The 16,857-nt window shown below is 54.5% G+C and overlaps 1 protein-coding gene across 4 annotated transcripts in view; it reads left to right on the top strand.

The window, feature by feature from the left end:
• Positions 1-16,857, top strand: part of LOC144946230 (voltage-dependent calcium channel subunit alpha-2/delta-2-like) — a 150,725-nt gene that overhangs the window by 108,799 nt on the left and 25,069 nt on the right. For all 4 annotated transcript variants that reach the window (XM_078875096.1, XM_078875097.1, XM_078875095.1 and 1 more), the window contains 3 exons: positions 2,156-2,246; positions 14,178-14,240; positions 15,282-15,385. In XM_078875096.1, coding sequence (XP_078731222.1) covers positions 2,156-2,246; positions 14,178-14,240; positions 15,282-15,385 — 258 coding nt within the window. The remainder of the gene's footprint in view (positions 1-2,155; positions 2,247-14,177; positions 14,241-15,281; positions 15,386-16,857) is intronic.

The raw sequence follows: 16,857 nt of genomic DNA, 5'->3' as shown, positions 1-16,857 counted from the left end.
GAATTCCCTACACCTCTGCTGTAGCAGACGGACAGACATTATGGCGTCCGTCCAGGACCGCCCTAGTCTGAAACCACATTGGGGCTCCGCAAGCCTTTTCTCAGCATGCCTGGCAAAGCGATATTGAATAATCCTTGTCAAGACCTTTCCCCCCGGCACACTGAGAAGAGAAGAGAGATGCCCCTATAGTTGTTAAAGTCTGTGCAGTCCCTCCTATTAAAAGGGGAGACCACCAGGGCATCCTTCTAATCGAGCGGACAGTTGTAATGATATTAGGTAGGGCAGGCTGCACACAGATGCCACCCTCCCTCAGCATTTCTCTTGGGAGATCGACTTCAGATCGCCCCTCGAACTACCTCCACAAATGGCACATCAGCCAACCATTCAGAAGGGGTGGCAAATTCTGCCAATATTTCAGGCATGGCAGCGCTAGCAGGGTTGTCCCCACCTTGCCCCATGATGTTTTCTGGGCTGAGGGAATTCCCCTCCTTCAATCTACAGACTTGTTCCTGGGGGTCGTAGATCAGATTACCGTTATTTCCCTTAAGGATGATAGGTGAGGCACTGCAAGTTACTTTTATATTGAATTAAATATTGATTTGTGATTGAGGTCTACTGAGGCAGATTCCATCTCCTCAGCAACCCGCACCCACCACTTATCCTTGCAGCGCCGCATGGCTCTCCGAATCTCTGAGCGAAGGCTGCGGCAAACCTCCTCATTCTCCGATGTTGTATGTTGTAGATGATGGAAGTGGGCCTGTAATTTTCTATCAACCAGCCGGAACATGTCCTCCTTCAGCCAGGGTCTCTGCGGAGGTCTGGACCGCATGCCCAATATAGCCGTTGCAGCTGCATGAGCCACAGTCCTGAACCTCACCAATTTGCCCTCAGTATCAGAAGGAGAGGGTTACAATGTTAGCCTCAGCTGCAAGCGATGTTGATAATCCTGATTGCAACTATCCTCAGCTAGCTGAGACCAGGCCACTGTGGGTGTGAATGGGGTCCTAGAAGGACACCCACCACCGGAGTCGAAGAATGGCAGGCTCATCTTGCAGATGTAAAGTATATGGTCAGTGGACAGATCAGCTACACGGTAGGTCCTGGTGTCAAGGACATGGGCCCGCATCCGCTGTTCCGTAATTATATAGTGCAGGAAATGTTCTTGTTTGGATCTGGCATGCATGCAAGATGTTGTGTGGATGTGCCGAGGCTGGAACAGTGTGTTGGTAATTACAAGCCCATGGGCTGCACAGAAGTCTCGCAGCCTCCTTTCGTTATTATTCAGATGATCTGGCCCATGCCTTCTGATCACTCCAAACCAGGTATCTGCGTCATGACCCACTCTGGCATTAAAGTCACTTAACAGAATGACTCTATTTCGAGGGGCCACTTTAGCTAGCAACTGGGACAGGAGGTTATAGAAGGCGTCTAACTCATTGGCCTTGTCTTCATCCCTCCACTAATGTTCCTCTTAGGTGGAGGCGTAAACAACCACCACCCTTCCTCGCCTCTTGTTCAGGGGGAGGCAAGGCCATAGTAGCCTGGGACTCACAGCTCACACCTCACCGCCAGGCTCCGACACCGCCACTCCATGCTATTGGGTAGTTTTCCTGCCCCGAGTGGAGAACTGTCCACCCCTCATGATGACTGAATCCAGAACCGGTCTACCAGACCTCCTGTATTCCACAAAGGTCCAGGCGATACCGCTCCATCTCCCGACAGAGGAGTGGCAGCCTCTCCTCCGCAACGAGACTCAGAACATTCCACATGGCCAATCGAAGTGTTCTCCTGTTCCTGGCTCTGGTTTGGCCAGAAGGCGTCATGGATGCCTCTGTCCCCCTTGTCTCGAGCACGGGCTCGTTGTGGGGTTCCCACCGTGGTGCAGGGTATAAAAAAGTGCCAGGTGGAGGGGTTACCAGCCCATCGCACGTCACACACCACACACACCACACACGACACACCACACACGACACGCCACGCACACTGCACCACACACATCACACACGACCTGCCACACACCCCGCACACACCGCAACAAACCACATGGACGTCTACCACCCCTGTGGTCTCACCACCCCCCTCCCCCCACTCTATCACCACCACCACCACCACGATGGTCTCACCGCCCCCACCCCCCCCCCCCCAATCTCCGCAGGCAACCAGGAAATGATTTACAACCTCCTGCTGGATGCGAGGATCACGGCGGACCTGGTGGAGCAAGCTTGGCTGGACCTCAACATGGAAGAGTGAGGGACGAGCGGAGATGAGCTCTTGCTAGCAACACTCGCCACACCCAAAACATTCGCTACATTCACAACACTCACTACACGCACAACACTCACTACACCCACAACACTCACTACACCCACGACACTCACTACACCCACGACACTCACTACACCCACGACACTCACTACACCCACGACACTCACTACACCCACGACACTCACTACACTCACACCACTCACTACACCCACAAGACTCACTACATCCACGACACTCACTACACCCACGATCCTCACTACACCCACGACACTCACTACACCCACGACACTCACTACACCCACGACACTCACTACACCCACGACACTCACTACACCCACACCACGCACTACACGCACGACACTCACTACACCCACAACACTCACTACACCCACACCACTCACAACACCCACGACACTCACTACACCCACAACACTCACTACACCCACGACACTCACTACACCCACACCACTCACTACACCCACAAGACTCACTACATCCACGACACTCACTACACCCACGACACTCACTACACCCACGACACTCACTACACCCACGACACTCACTACACCCACGACACTCACTACACCCACACCACGCACTACACCCACGACACTCACTACACCCACGACACTCACTACACCCACGATCCTCACTACACGCACGACACTCACTACACCCACGACACTCACTACACCCACGACCCTCACTACACTCACAACACTCACTACACCCACACCACTCACTACACCCACGACACTCACTACACCCACGACACTCACTACACCCACGACACTCACTACACCCACAACACTCACTACACCCACACCACTCACTACACCCACGACACTCACTACACCCACGACACTCACTACACCCACGACACTCACTACACCCACGACACTCACTACACCCACGACACTCACTACACCCACGACACTCACTACACCCACGACACTCACTACACCCACGACACTCACTACACCCACGACACTCACTACACTCACACCACTCACTACACCCACAAGACTCACTACATCCACGACACTCACTACACCCACGATCCTCACTACACCCACGACACTCACTACACCCACGACACTCACTACACCCACGACACTCACTACACCCACGACACTCACTACACCCACACCACGCACTACACGCACGACACTCACTACACCCACAACACTCACTACACCCACACCACTCACAACACCCACGACACTCACTACACCCACAACACTCACTACACCCACGACACTCACTACACCCACACCACTCACTACACCCACAAGACTCACTACATCCACGACACTCACTACACCCACGACACTCACTACACCCACGACACTCACTACACCCACGACACTCACTACACCCACACCACGCACTACACCCACGACACTCACTACACCCACGACACTCACTACACCCACGATCCTCACTACACGCACGACACTCACTACACCCACGACCCTCACTACACTCACGACACTCACTACACCCACACCACTCACTACACCCACGACACTCACTACACCCACGACACTCACTACACCCACGACACTCACTACACCCACAACACTCACTACACCCACACCACTCACTACACCCACGACACTCACTACACCCACGACACTCACTACACCCACGACACTCACTACACCCACGACACTCACTACACCCACGACACTCACTACACCCACGACACTCACTACACCCACGATACTCACTACACCCACGATACTCACTACACCCACGACACTCACTACACCCACACCACTCACTACACCCACAAGACTCACTACATCCACGACACTCACTACACCCACGACCCTCACTACACCCACGACACTCACTACACCCACGACACTCACTACACCCACGACACTCACTACACCCACGACACTCACTACACCCACACCACGCACTACACGCACGACACTCACTACACCCACAACACTCACTACACCCACACCACTCACAACACCCACGACACTCACTACACCCACAACACTCACTACACCCACGACACTCACTACACCCACACCACTCACTACACCCACAAGACTCACTACATCCACGACACTCACTACACCCACGACACTCACTACACCCACGACACTCACTACACCCACGACACTCACTACACCCACACCACGCACTACACCCACGACACTCACTACACCCACGACACTCACTACACCCACGATCCTCACTACACGCACGACACTCACTACACCCACGACACTCACTACACCCACGACCCTCACTACACTCACGACACTCACTACACCCACACCACTCACTACACCCACGACACTCACTACACCCACGACACTCACTACACCCACGACACTCACTACACCCACAACACTCACTACACCCACACCACTCACTACACCCACGACACTCACTACACCCACGACACTCACTACACCCACGACACTCACTACACCCACGACACTCACTACACCCACGACACTCACTACACCCACGATACTCACTACACCCACGATACTCACTACACCCACGACACTCACTACACCCACACCACTCACTACACCCACTACACCCACGACACTCACTCCACCCACGACACTCACTACACCCACGATACTCACTACACCCACGATACTCACTACACCCACGACACTCACTACACCCACGACACTCACTACACCCACACCACTCACTACACCCACACCACTCACTACACCCACACCACTCACTACACCCACACCACTCACTACACCCACGACCCTCACTACACCCAAACCACTCACTACACCCACACCACTCACTACACCCACAACACTCACTACACCCACACCACTCAGTACACCCACGACCCTCACTGCACCCACACCACTCACTACACCCACGACCCTCACTACACCCACACCACTCACTACACCCACACCACTCACTACACCCACACCACTCACTACACCCACACTACTCACTACACCCACGACCCTCACTACACCCACGACACTCACTACACCCACACCACTCACTACACCCACGACACTCACTACACCCACGACACTCACTACACCCACACCACTCACTACACCCACACCACTCACTACACCCACACCACTCACTACACCCACACCACTCACTACACCCACGACCCTCACTACACCCAAACCACTCACTACACCCACACCACTCACTACACCCACAACACTCACTACACCCACACCACTCAGTACACCCACGACCCTCACTACACCCACACCACTCACTACACCCACACCACTCACTACACCCACACCACTCACTACACCCACACCACTCACTACACCCACACCACTCACTACACCCACCCCACTCACTACACCCACACCACTCACTACACCCACACCACTCACTACACCCACAAGACTCACTACACCCACACCACTCACTACACCCACGACACTCACTACACCCACGACACTCACTACACCCACAACACTCACTACACCCACACCACTCACTACACCCACGACACTCACTACACCCACACCACTCACTACACCCACACCACTCACTACACCCACACCACTCACTACACCCACACCACTCACTACACCCACACCACTCACTACACCCACAACACTCACTACACCCACACCACTCACTACACCCACACCACTCACTACACCCACACCACTCACTACACCCACACCACTCACTACACCCACACCACTCACTACACCCACACCACTCACTACACCCACACCACTCACTACACCCACACCACTCACTACACCCACACCACTCACTACACCCACAAGACTCACTACACCCACACCACTCACTACACCCACGACACTCACTACACCCACAACACTCACTACACCCACACCACTCACTACACCCACGACACTCACTACACCCACAACACTCACTACACCCACACCACTCACTACACCCACACCACTCACTACACCCACGACCCTCACTACACCCACACCACTCACTACACCCACGACCCTCACTACACCCACACCACTCACTACACCCACGACACTCACTACACCCACACCACTCACTACACCCACGACCCTCACTACACCCACACCACTCACTACACCCACACCACTCACTACACCCACGACACTCACTACACCCACACCACTCACTACACCCACACCACTCACTACACCCACACCACTCACTACACCCACAACACTCACTACACCCACGACACTCACTACACCCACGACACTCACTACACCCACACCACTCACTACACCCACGACACTCACTACACCCACGACACTCACTACACCCACACCACTCACTACACCCACACCACTCACTACACCCACGACCCTCACTACACCCACACCACTCACTACACCCACGACCCTCACTACACCCACACCACTCACTACACCCACGACACTCACTACACCCACACCACTCACTACACCCACGACCCTCACTACACCCACACCACTCACTACACCCACACCACTCACTACACCCACGACACTCACTACACCCACACCACTCACTACACCCACACCACTCACTACACCCACACCACTCACTACACCCACAACACTCACTACACCCACGACACTCACTACACCCACGACACTCACTACACCCACACCACTCACTACACCCACGACACTCACTACACCCACGACACTCACTACACCCACACCACTCACTACACCCACGACACTCACTACACCCACACCACTCACTACACCCACGACACTCACTACACCCACGACACTCACTACACCCATGACACTCACTACACCCACGACACTCACTACACCCACGACACTCACTACACCCACACCACTCACTACACCCACACCACTCACTACACCCACGACACTCACTACACCCACACCACTCACTACACCCACGACACTCACTACACCCACGACACTCACTACACCCACGACACTCACTACACCCACGACACTCACTACACCCACGACACTCACTACACCCACGACAATCACTACACCCACGACACTCACTACACCCACGACACTCACTACACCCACACCACTCACTACACCCACACCACTCGCTACACCCACACCACTCACTACACCCACACCACTCACTACACCCACACCACTCACTACACCCACAAGACTCACTACACCCACACCACTCACTACACCCACGACACTCACTACACCCACAACACTCACTACACCCACACCACTCACTACACCCACACCACTCACTACACCCACGACACTCACTACACCCACAACACTCACTACACCCACACCACTCACTACACCCACACCACTCACTACACCCACAACACTCACTACACCCACACCACTCACTACACCCACGACACTCACTACACCCACGACACTCACTACACCCATGACACTCACTACACCCACACCACTCACTACACCCACACCACTCACTACACCCACGACCCTCACTACACCCACACCACTCACTACACCCACACCACTCACTACACCCACACCACTCACTACACCCACAACACTCACTACACCCACGACACTCACTACACCCACGACACTCACTACACCCACGACACTCACTACACCCATGACACTCACTACACCCACGACACTCACTACACCCACGACACTCACTACACCCACACCACTCACTACACCCACACCACTCACTACACCCACGACCCTCACTACACCCACACCACTCACTACACCCACGACCCTCACTACACCCACACCACTCACTACACCCACGACACTCACTACACCCACACCACTCACTACACCCACGACCCTCACTACACCCACACCACTCACTACACCCACACCACTCACTACACCCACGACACTCACTACACCCACACCACTCACTACACCCACACCACTCACTACACCCACACCACTCACTACACCCACAACACTCACTACACCCACGACACTCACTACACCCACGACACTCACTACACCCACACCACTCACTACACCCACGACACTCACTACACCCACGACACTCACTACACCCACACCACTCACTACACCCACGACACTCACTACACCCACACCACTCACTACACCCACGACACTCACTACACCCACGACACTCACTACACCCACACCACGCACTACACGCACGACACTCACTACACCCACAACACTCACTACACCCACACCACTCACAACACCCACGACACTCACTACACCCACAACACTCACTACACCCACGACACTCACTACACCCACACCACTCACTACACCCACACCACTCACTACACCCACGACACTCACTACACCCACACCACTCACTACACCCACGACACTCACTACACCCACGACACTCACTACACCCACGACACTCACTACACCCACGACACTCACTACACCCACGACACTCACTACACCCACGACACTCACTACACCCACGACACTCACTACACCCACGACACTCACTACACCCACGACACTCACTACACCCACGCCACTCACTACACCCACGACACTCACTACACCCACGACACTCACTACACCCACGACACTCACTACACCCACGACACTCACTTCACCCACACCACTCACTACACCCACGACACTCACTACACCCACGACACTCACTACACCCACGACACTCACTACACCCACACCACTCACTACACCCACGACACTCACTACACCCACACCACTCACTAAACCCACGACACTCACTACACCCACGAAGCTCACTACACCCACGACACTCACTACACCCACACCACTCACTACACCCACGACACTCACTACACCCACGACACTCACTACACTCACAACACTCACTACACCCACGATACTCACTACACCCACGATACTCACTACACCCACGACACTCACTACACTCACAACACTCACTACACTCACAACACTCACTACACCCACGACACTCACTACACCCACGACACTCACTACACCCACGACACTCACTACACCCACGACACTCACTACACCCACGACACTCACTACACCCACGACACTCACTACACCCACGACACTCACTACACCCACGACACTCACTACACCCACAACACTCACTACACCCACACCACTCACTACACCCACGACACTCACTACACCCACGACACTCACTACACCCACGACACTCACTACACCCACGACACTCACTACACCCACGACACTCACTACACCCACGACACTCACTACACCCACGACACTCACTACACCCACGACACTCACTACACCCACGACACTCACTACACCCACGGCACTCACTACACCCACGACACTCACTACACCCACGACACTCACTACACCCACGACACACACTACACCCACACCACTTACTACACCCACGACACTCACTACACCCACGACACTCACTACACCCACGACACTCACTACACCCACGACACTCACTACACCCACGACACTCACTACACCCACGACACTCACTACACCCACGACACTCACTACACCCACACCACTTACTACACCCACGACACTCACTACACCCACGACACTCACTACACCCACAAGACTCACTACACCCACGACACTCACTACACCCACGACACTCACTACACCCACGACACTCACTACACCCACACCACTTACTACACCCACGACACTCACTACACCCACAAGACTCACTACACCCACGACACTCACTACACCCACGACACTCACTACACCCACGACACTCACTACACCCACAACACTCACTACACCCACGACACTCACTACACCCACACCACTCACTACACCCACGACACTCACTACACCCACGACCCTCACTACACCCACAACACTCACTACACCCACGACACTCACTACACCCACGACCCTCACTACACCCACAACACTCACTACACCCACGACACTCACTACACCCACGACACTCACTACACCCACGACACTCACTACACCCACGACACTCACTACACCCACACCACTCACTACACCCACGACACTCACTACACCCACGACACTCACTACACCCACACCACTCACTACACCCACGACACTCACTACACCCACACCACTCACTACACCCACGACACTCACTACACCCACGACCCTCACTACACCCACGACACTCACTACACCCACGACACTCACTACACCCACACCACTCACTACACCCACACCACTCACTACACCCACGACACTCACTACACCCACGACCCTCACTACACCCACGACACTCACTACACCCACGACACTCACTACACCCACGACACTCACTACACCCACGACACTTACTACACCCACAACCCTCACTACACCCACGACACTCACTACACCCACGACACTCACTACACCCACAACACTCACTACACCCACGACCCTCACTACACCCACGACACTCACTACACCCACGCCACTCACTACACCCACGACACTCACTACACCCACGACACTCACTACACCCACGACCCTCACTACACCCACGACACTCACTACACCCACGACACCCACTACACCCACGACACTCACTACACCCACGACACTCACTACACCCACGACACTCACTTCACCCACACCACTCACTACACCCACGACACTCACTACACCCACGACACTCACTACACCCACGACACTCACTACACCCACACCACTCACTACACCCACGACACTCACTACACCCACACCACTCACTACACCCACGACACTCACTACACCCACGAAGCTCACTACACCCACGACACTCACTACACCCACGACACTCACTACACCCACACCACTCACTACACCCACGACACTCACTACACCCACGACACTCACTACACTCACAACACTCACTACACCCACGATACTCACTACACCCACGACACTCACTACACTCACAACACTCACTACACCCACGACACTCACTACACCCACGACACTCACTACACCCACGACACTCACTACACCCACGACACTCACTACACCCACGACACTCACTACACCCACGACACTCACTACACCCATGACACTCACTACACCCACGACACTCACTACACCCACGACACTCACTACACCCACGACACTCACTACACCCACGACACTCACTACACCCACACCACTCACTACACCCACGACACTCACTACACCCACAACACTCACTACACTCACGACACTCACTACACCCACGACACTCACTACACCCACGGCACTCACTACACCCACGACACTCACTACACTCACGACACTCACTACACCCACGATACTCACTACACCCACGACACTCACTACACCCACGGCACTCACTACACCCACGACACTCACTACACCCACAACACTCACTACACCCACGACACTCACTACACCCACGACACACACTACACCCACACCACTTACTACACCCACGACACTCACTACACCCACGACACTCACTACACCCACGACACTCACTACACCCACGACACTCACTACACCCACGACACTCACTACACCCACGACACTTACTACACCCACGACACTCACTACACCCACGACACTCACTACACCCACAAGACTCACTACACCCACGACACTCACTACACCCACGACACTCACTACACCCACGACACTCACTACACCCACACCACTTACTACACCCACGACACTCACTACACCCACAAGACTCACTACACCCACGACACTCACTACACCCACGACACTCACTACACCCACGACACTCACTACACCCACAACACTCACTACACCCACGACACTCACTACACCCACACCACTCACTACACCCACGACCCTCACTACACCCACAGCACTCACTACACCCACGACACTCACTACACCCACGACCCTCACTACACCCACAACACTCACTACACCCACGACACTCACTACACCCACAACACTCACTACACCCACGACACTCACTACACCCACGACACTCACTACACCCACACCACTCACTACACCCACGACACTCACTACACTCACGACACTCACTACACCCACACCACTCACTACACCCACGACACTCACTACACCCACACCACTCACTACACCCACGACACTCACTACACCCACGACCCTCACTACACCCACGACACTCACTACACCCACGACACTCACTACACCCACGACACTCACTACACCCACGACCCTCACTACACCCACGACACTCACTACACCCACGACACTCACTACACCCACGACACTCACTACACCCACGACCCTCACTACACCCACGACACTCACTACACCCACGCCACTCACTACATCCACGACACTCACTACACCCACGACACTCACTACACCCACGACCCTCACTACACCCACGACACTCACTACACCCACGACACCCACTACACCCACGACACTCACTACACCCACGACACTCACTGCACCCACGACACTCACTACACCCACGACACTCACTACACCCACGACACTCACTACACCCACGACCCTCACTACACCCACGACCCTCACTACACCCACGACACTCACACCCACGATACTCACTATACCCACACCACTCACTACACCCACACCACACACTACACCCACACCACTCACTACACCCACGACCCTCACTACACCCACAACACTCACTACACCCACGACACTCACTACACCCACACCACTCACTACACCCACAACACTCACTACACCCACACCACTCACTACACCCACACCACTCACTACACCCACACCACTCACTACACCCACGACACTCACTACACCCACGACCCTCACTACACCCACGACACTCACTACACCCACGACACTCACTACACCCACAACACTCACTACACCCACACCACTCACTACACCCACACCACTCACTACACCCACACCACTCACTACACCCACGACACTCACTACACCCACAACACTCACTACACCCACGACACTCACTACACCCACAACACTCACTACACCCACACCACTCACTACACCCACGACACTCACTACACCCACACCACTCACTACACCCACAACACTCACTACACCCACGACACTCACTACACCCACACCACTCACTACACCCACGACACTCACTACACCCACACCACTCACTACACCCACGACACTCACTACACCCACAACACACACTACACCCACACCACTCACTACACCCACACCACTCACTACACCCACGACACTCACTACACCCACAACACACACTAACTACACCCACAACACTCACTACACCCACACCACTCACTACACCCACACCACTCACTACACCCACACCACTCACTACACCCACACCACTCACTACACCCACGACACTCACTACACCCACACCACTCTCTACACCCACGACACTCACTACACCCACACCACTCACTACACCCACACCACTCACTACACCCACACCACTCACTACACCCACACCACTCACTACACCCACGACACTCACTACACCCACAACACACACTACACCCACAACACTCACTACACCCACAACACACACTACACCAACAACACACACTACACCCACGACACTCACTACACACGACACCCACTACACCCACAACACTCACTACACCCACAAGACTCACTACATCCACGACACTCACTACACCCACGACACTCACTACACCCACGACACTCACTACACCCACAACACTCACTACACCCACAACACACACTACACCCACAACACACACTACACCCACAACACACACTACACCCACGACACTCACTACACACGACACCCACTACACCCACAACACTCACTACACCCACAACACACACTACACCCACGACACTTACTACACCCACGACACTCACTACACCCACACCACTCACTACACCCACGACACTTACTACACCCACGACACTTACTACACCCACGACACTCACTACACCCACAACACTCACTACACCCACAACACTCGCTACACACGACACCCTTGTGCTTCGCGCTGGCTTCCGTATTTGCGGCTCGCTAATGGCATTTGCCCCAGCAGTCTTTTGAAGACTTTGCGGGGGATCTTTGTGCATCGACAGATTCGGTATCCAGGCTGTGTTCGTGGCGACCGATGCCGGAGTGACGCGAGTGTTCTCATACGGGTACGGAGCTCTCTCTGTGCGGTCCTCTCTGCTCGCAACAGTTCTGCCTGGTCCTCTCTGCTCTGAACTCTGCCTGGTCCTTTCCACTCTGTCTGGTCGTCTCCGCTCTGTCTGGTCTCTACTCTGCCTGGTCTCTACTATGTCTGGCCTCTACTCTGTCTGGTCTCTACTCTGTCTGGTCTCTACTCTCTCTGGTCTCTACTCGGTCTGGTCTCTACTCTGTCTGGTCTCTACTCTCTCTGGTCTCTACTCGGTCTGGTCTCTACTCTGTCTGACCTCTACTCTGTCTGGTCTCTACTCTGTCTGGTCTCCACTCTGTTTGGTCTCTACTCTGTCTGGTCTCCACTCTTTCTGGTCCTTTCCACTCTGTCTGGTCGTCTCCGCTCTGTCTGGTCTCTACTATGTCTGGTCTCTACTCTGTCTGGTCTCTACTCTGTCTGGTATTTACTCTGTCTGGTCTCTACTCTGTCTGGTTTCCACCATGTCTGGTCTCTACTTTGTCTGGTTTCTACTCTGTCTGGTCTCCACTCTGTCTGGTCTCTACTCTGTCTGGTCTCCACCATGTCTGGTCTCTACTCTGTCTGGTATCTACTTTGTCTGGTCTCTACTATGTCTGGTCTCTACTCTGTCTGGTCTCTACTCTGTCTGGTCTCCACTCTGTCTGGTCTCCACTCTGTCTGGTCTCCACTCTGTCTGGTCTCTACTCTGTCTGGTCTCTACTCTGTCTGGTCTCTACTATGTCTGGTCTCCACTCTGTCTGGTCTCTACTCTGTCTGGTATCTACTCTGTCTGGTCTCTATTCTGTCTGGTCTCTACTCTGTCTGGTCTCTACTCTGTCTGATCATCTCTACTCAGTCTGATCGTCTCTACTCTGAGTTCTGTTTGCACCATCGCCATACTTGTATTTTTATTTGTTAAGATTTTGTCATCCTAGTGACTCTAGGTCACTCGCGCCGTGAGACTCATCCCGGCCTCTTGTGTTCTGAGACTTGACAGCTGTTTCCGTGCCACCCCCTGTGCCCCCCCCCCACCCCCACGCAGCCTGGCCAGCGACTGGCTGGAGGAGCCGGAGCCATACAACGCCAGCTACTACAAGCGCAGCCTCGACAATGCGGGCTTCGTCTACCGGGCGCCCACGCTCAAATGTACGGTCGCCACAGCCATTGCCACAGCCGCTATTCACTCACTCGCCACCACCACAACCACTATCCACTCACTCGCCACCACCACAACCACTATCCACTCACTCGCCACCACCACAACCACTATCCACTCACTCGCCACCACCACAACCACTATCCACTCACTCGCCACCACCACAACCACTATCCACTTACTCGCCACCACCATAATCACTATCCACGCACTCACTCGCCACCACCACAACCACTATCCACTCACTCGCCACCACCACAACCACTATCCACTCACTCACTACCCACCACAACCACTATCCACTCACTCGCTACCCACCACAACCACTATCCACTCACCACCACAACCACTATCCACTCACTCGCTACTCACCACAACCACTATCCACTCACTCACCACCACAACCACTATCCACTCACTCACCACCACCACAACCACTATCCACTCACTCACCATCACAACCACTATCCACTCACTCACCACCACCACAACCACTATCCACTCACTCACCACCACCACAACCACTATCCACTCACTAACCACTACCACAACCACTATCCACTCACTCACTTGCCACCACAACCACTATCCACTCACTCACTCGCCACCACCACAACAACCACTATCCACTCACTCGCTACCCACCACAACCACTATCCACTCACTCGCCACCACAACGACTATCCACTCACTCACCACCACCACAACCACTATCCACTCACTCGCCACCACCACAACCACTATCCACTCACTCGCCACCACCACAACCACTATCCACTCACTCACCACCACCACAACCACTATCCACTCACTCACTCGCCACCACAACCACTATCCACTCACTCACTTGCCACCACAACCACTATCCACTCGCCACCACCACAACAACCACTATCCACTCACTCGCTTCCCACCACAACCACTATCCACTCACTCGCCACCACAACCACTATCCACTCACTCACCACCACCACAACCACTATCCACTCACTCACCACCACAACCACTATCCACTCACTCACCACCACCACAACCACTATCCACTCACTCGCCACCACAACCACTATCCACTCACTCACCACCACCACAACCACTATCCACTCACTCACCACCACCACAAGCACTACCCACTCACTCACTCCCCACCACAACCATTATTCACTCACTCGCCACCACCACAACCACTATCCACTCACTCGCCACCACCACAACCACTGTCCACTCACTCGCCACCACCACAACCACTATCCACTCACTTGCTACCCACCACAACCACTATCCACTCATTCACTCGCTCCCCACCACCACAACCGTCATGGGGGAGTCATTAACGTCACGCAATCTTTAACGTCCACACACCGTGAGTTAAGCGGACGGGCGTGGACCTCGTTATGCTCTTTGTTATCATCATCATCATCTTCATCATTTCCACCACTGTGGTTCAGCGCCGCGGTAGCGATTG

The sequence above is a fragment of the Lampetra fluviatilis genome, chromosome 40 (assembly GCF_964198595.1).
Source record: "Lampetra fluviatilis chromosome 40, kcLamFluv1.1, whole genome shotgun sequence".
NCBI lineage: Eukaryota > Metazoa > Chordata > Hyperoartia > Petromyzontiformes > Petromyzontidae > Lampetra > Lampetra fluviatilis.
Note: the sequence above shows the minus strand (reverse complement) of the source record. Positions and strands in the feature narration are given on the sequence as shown.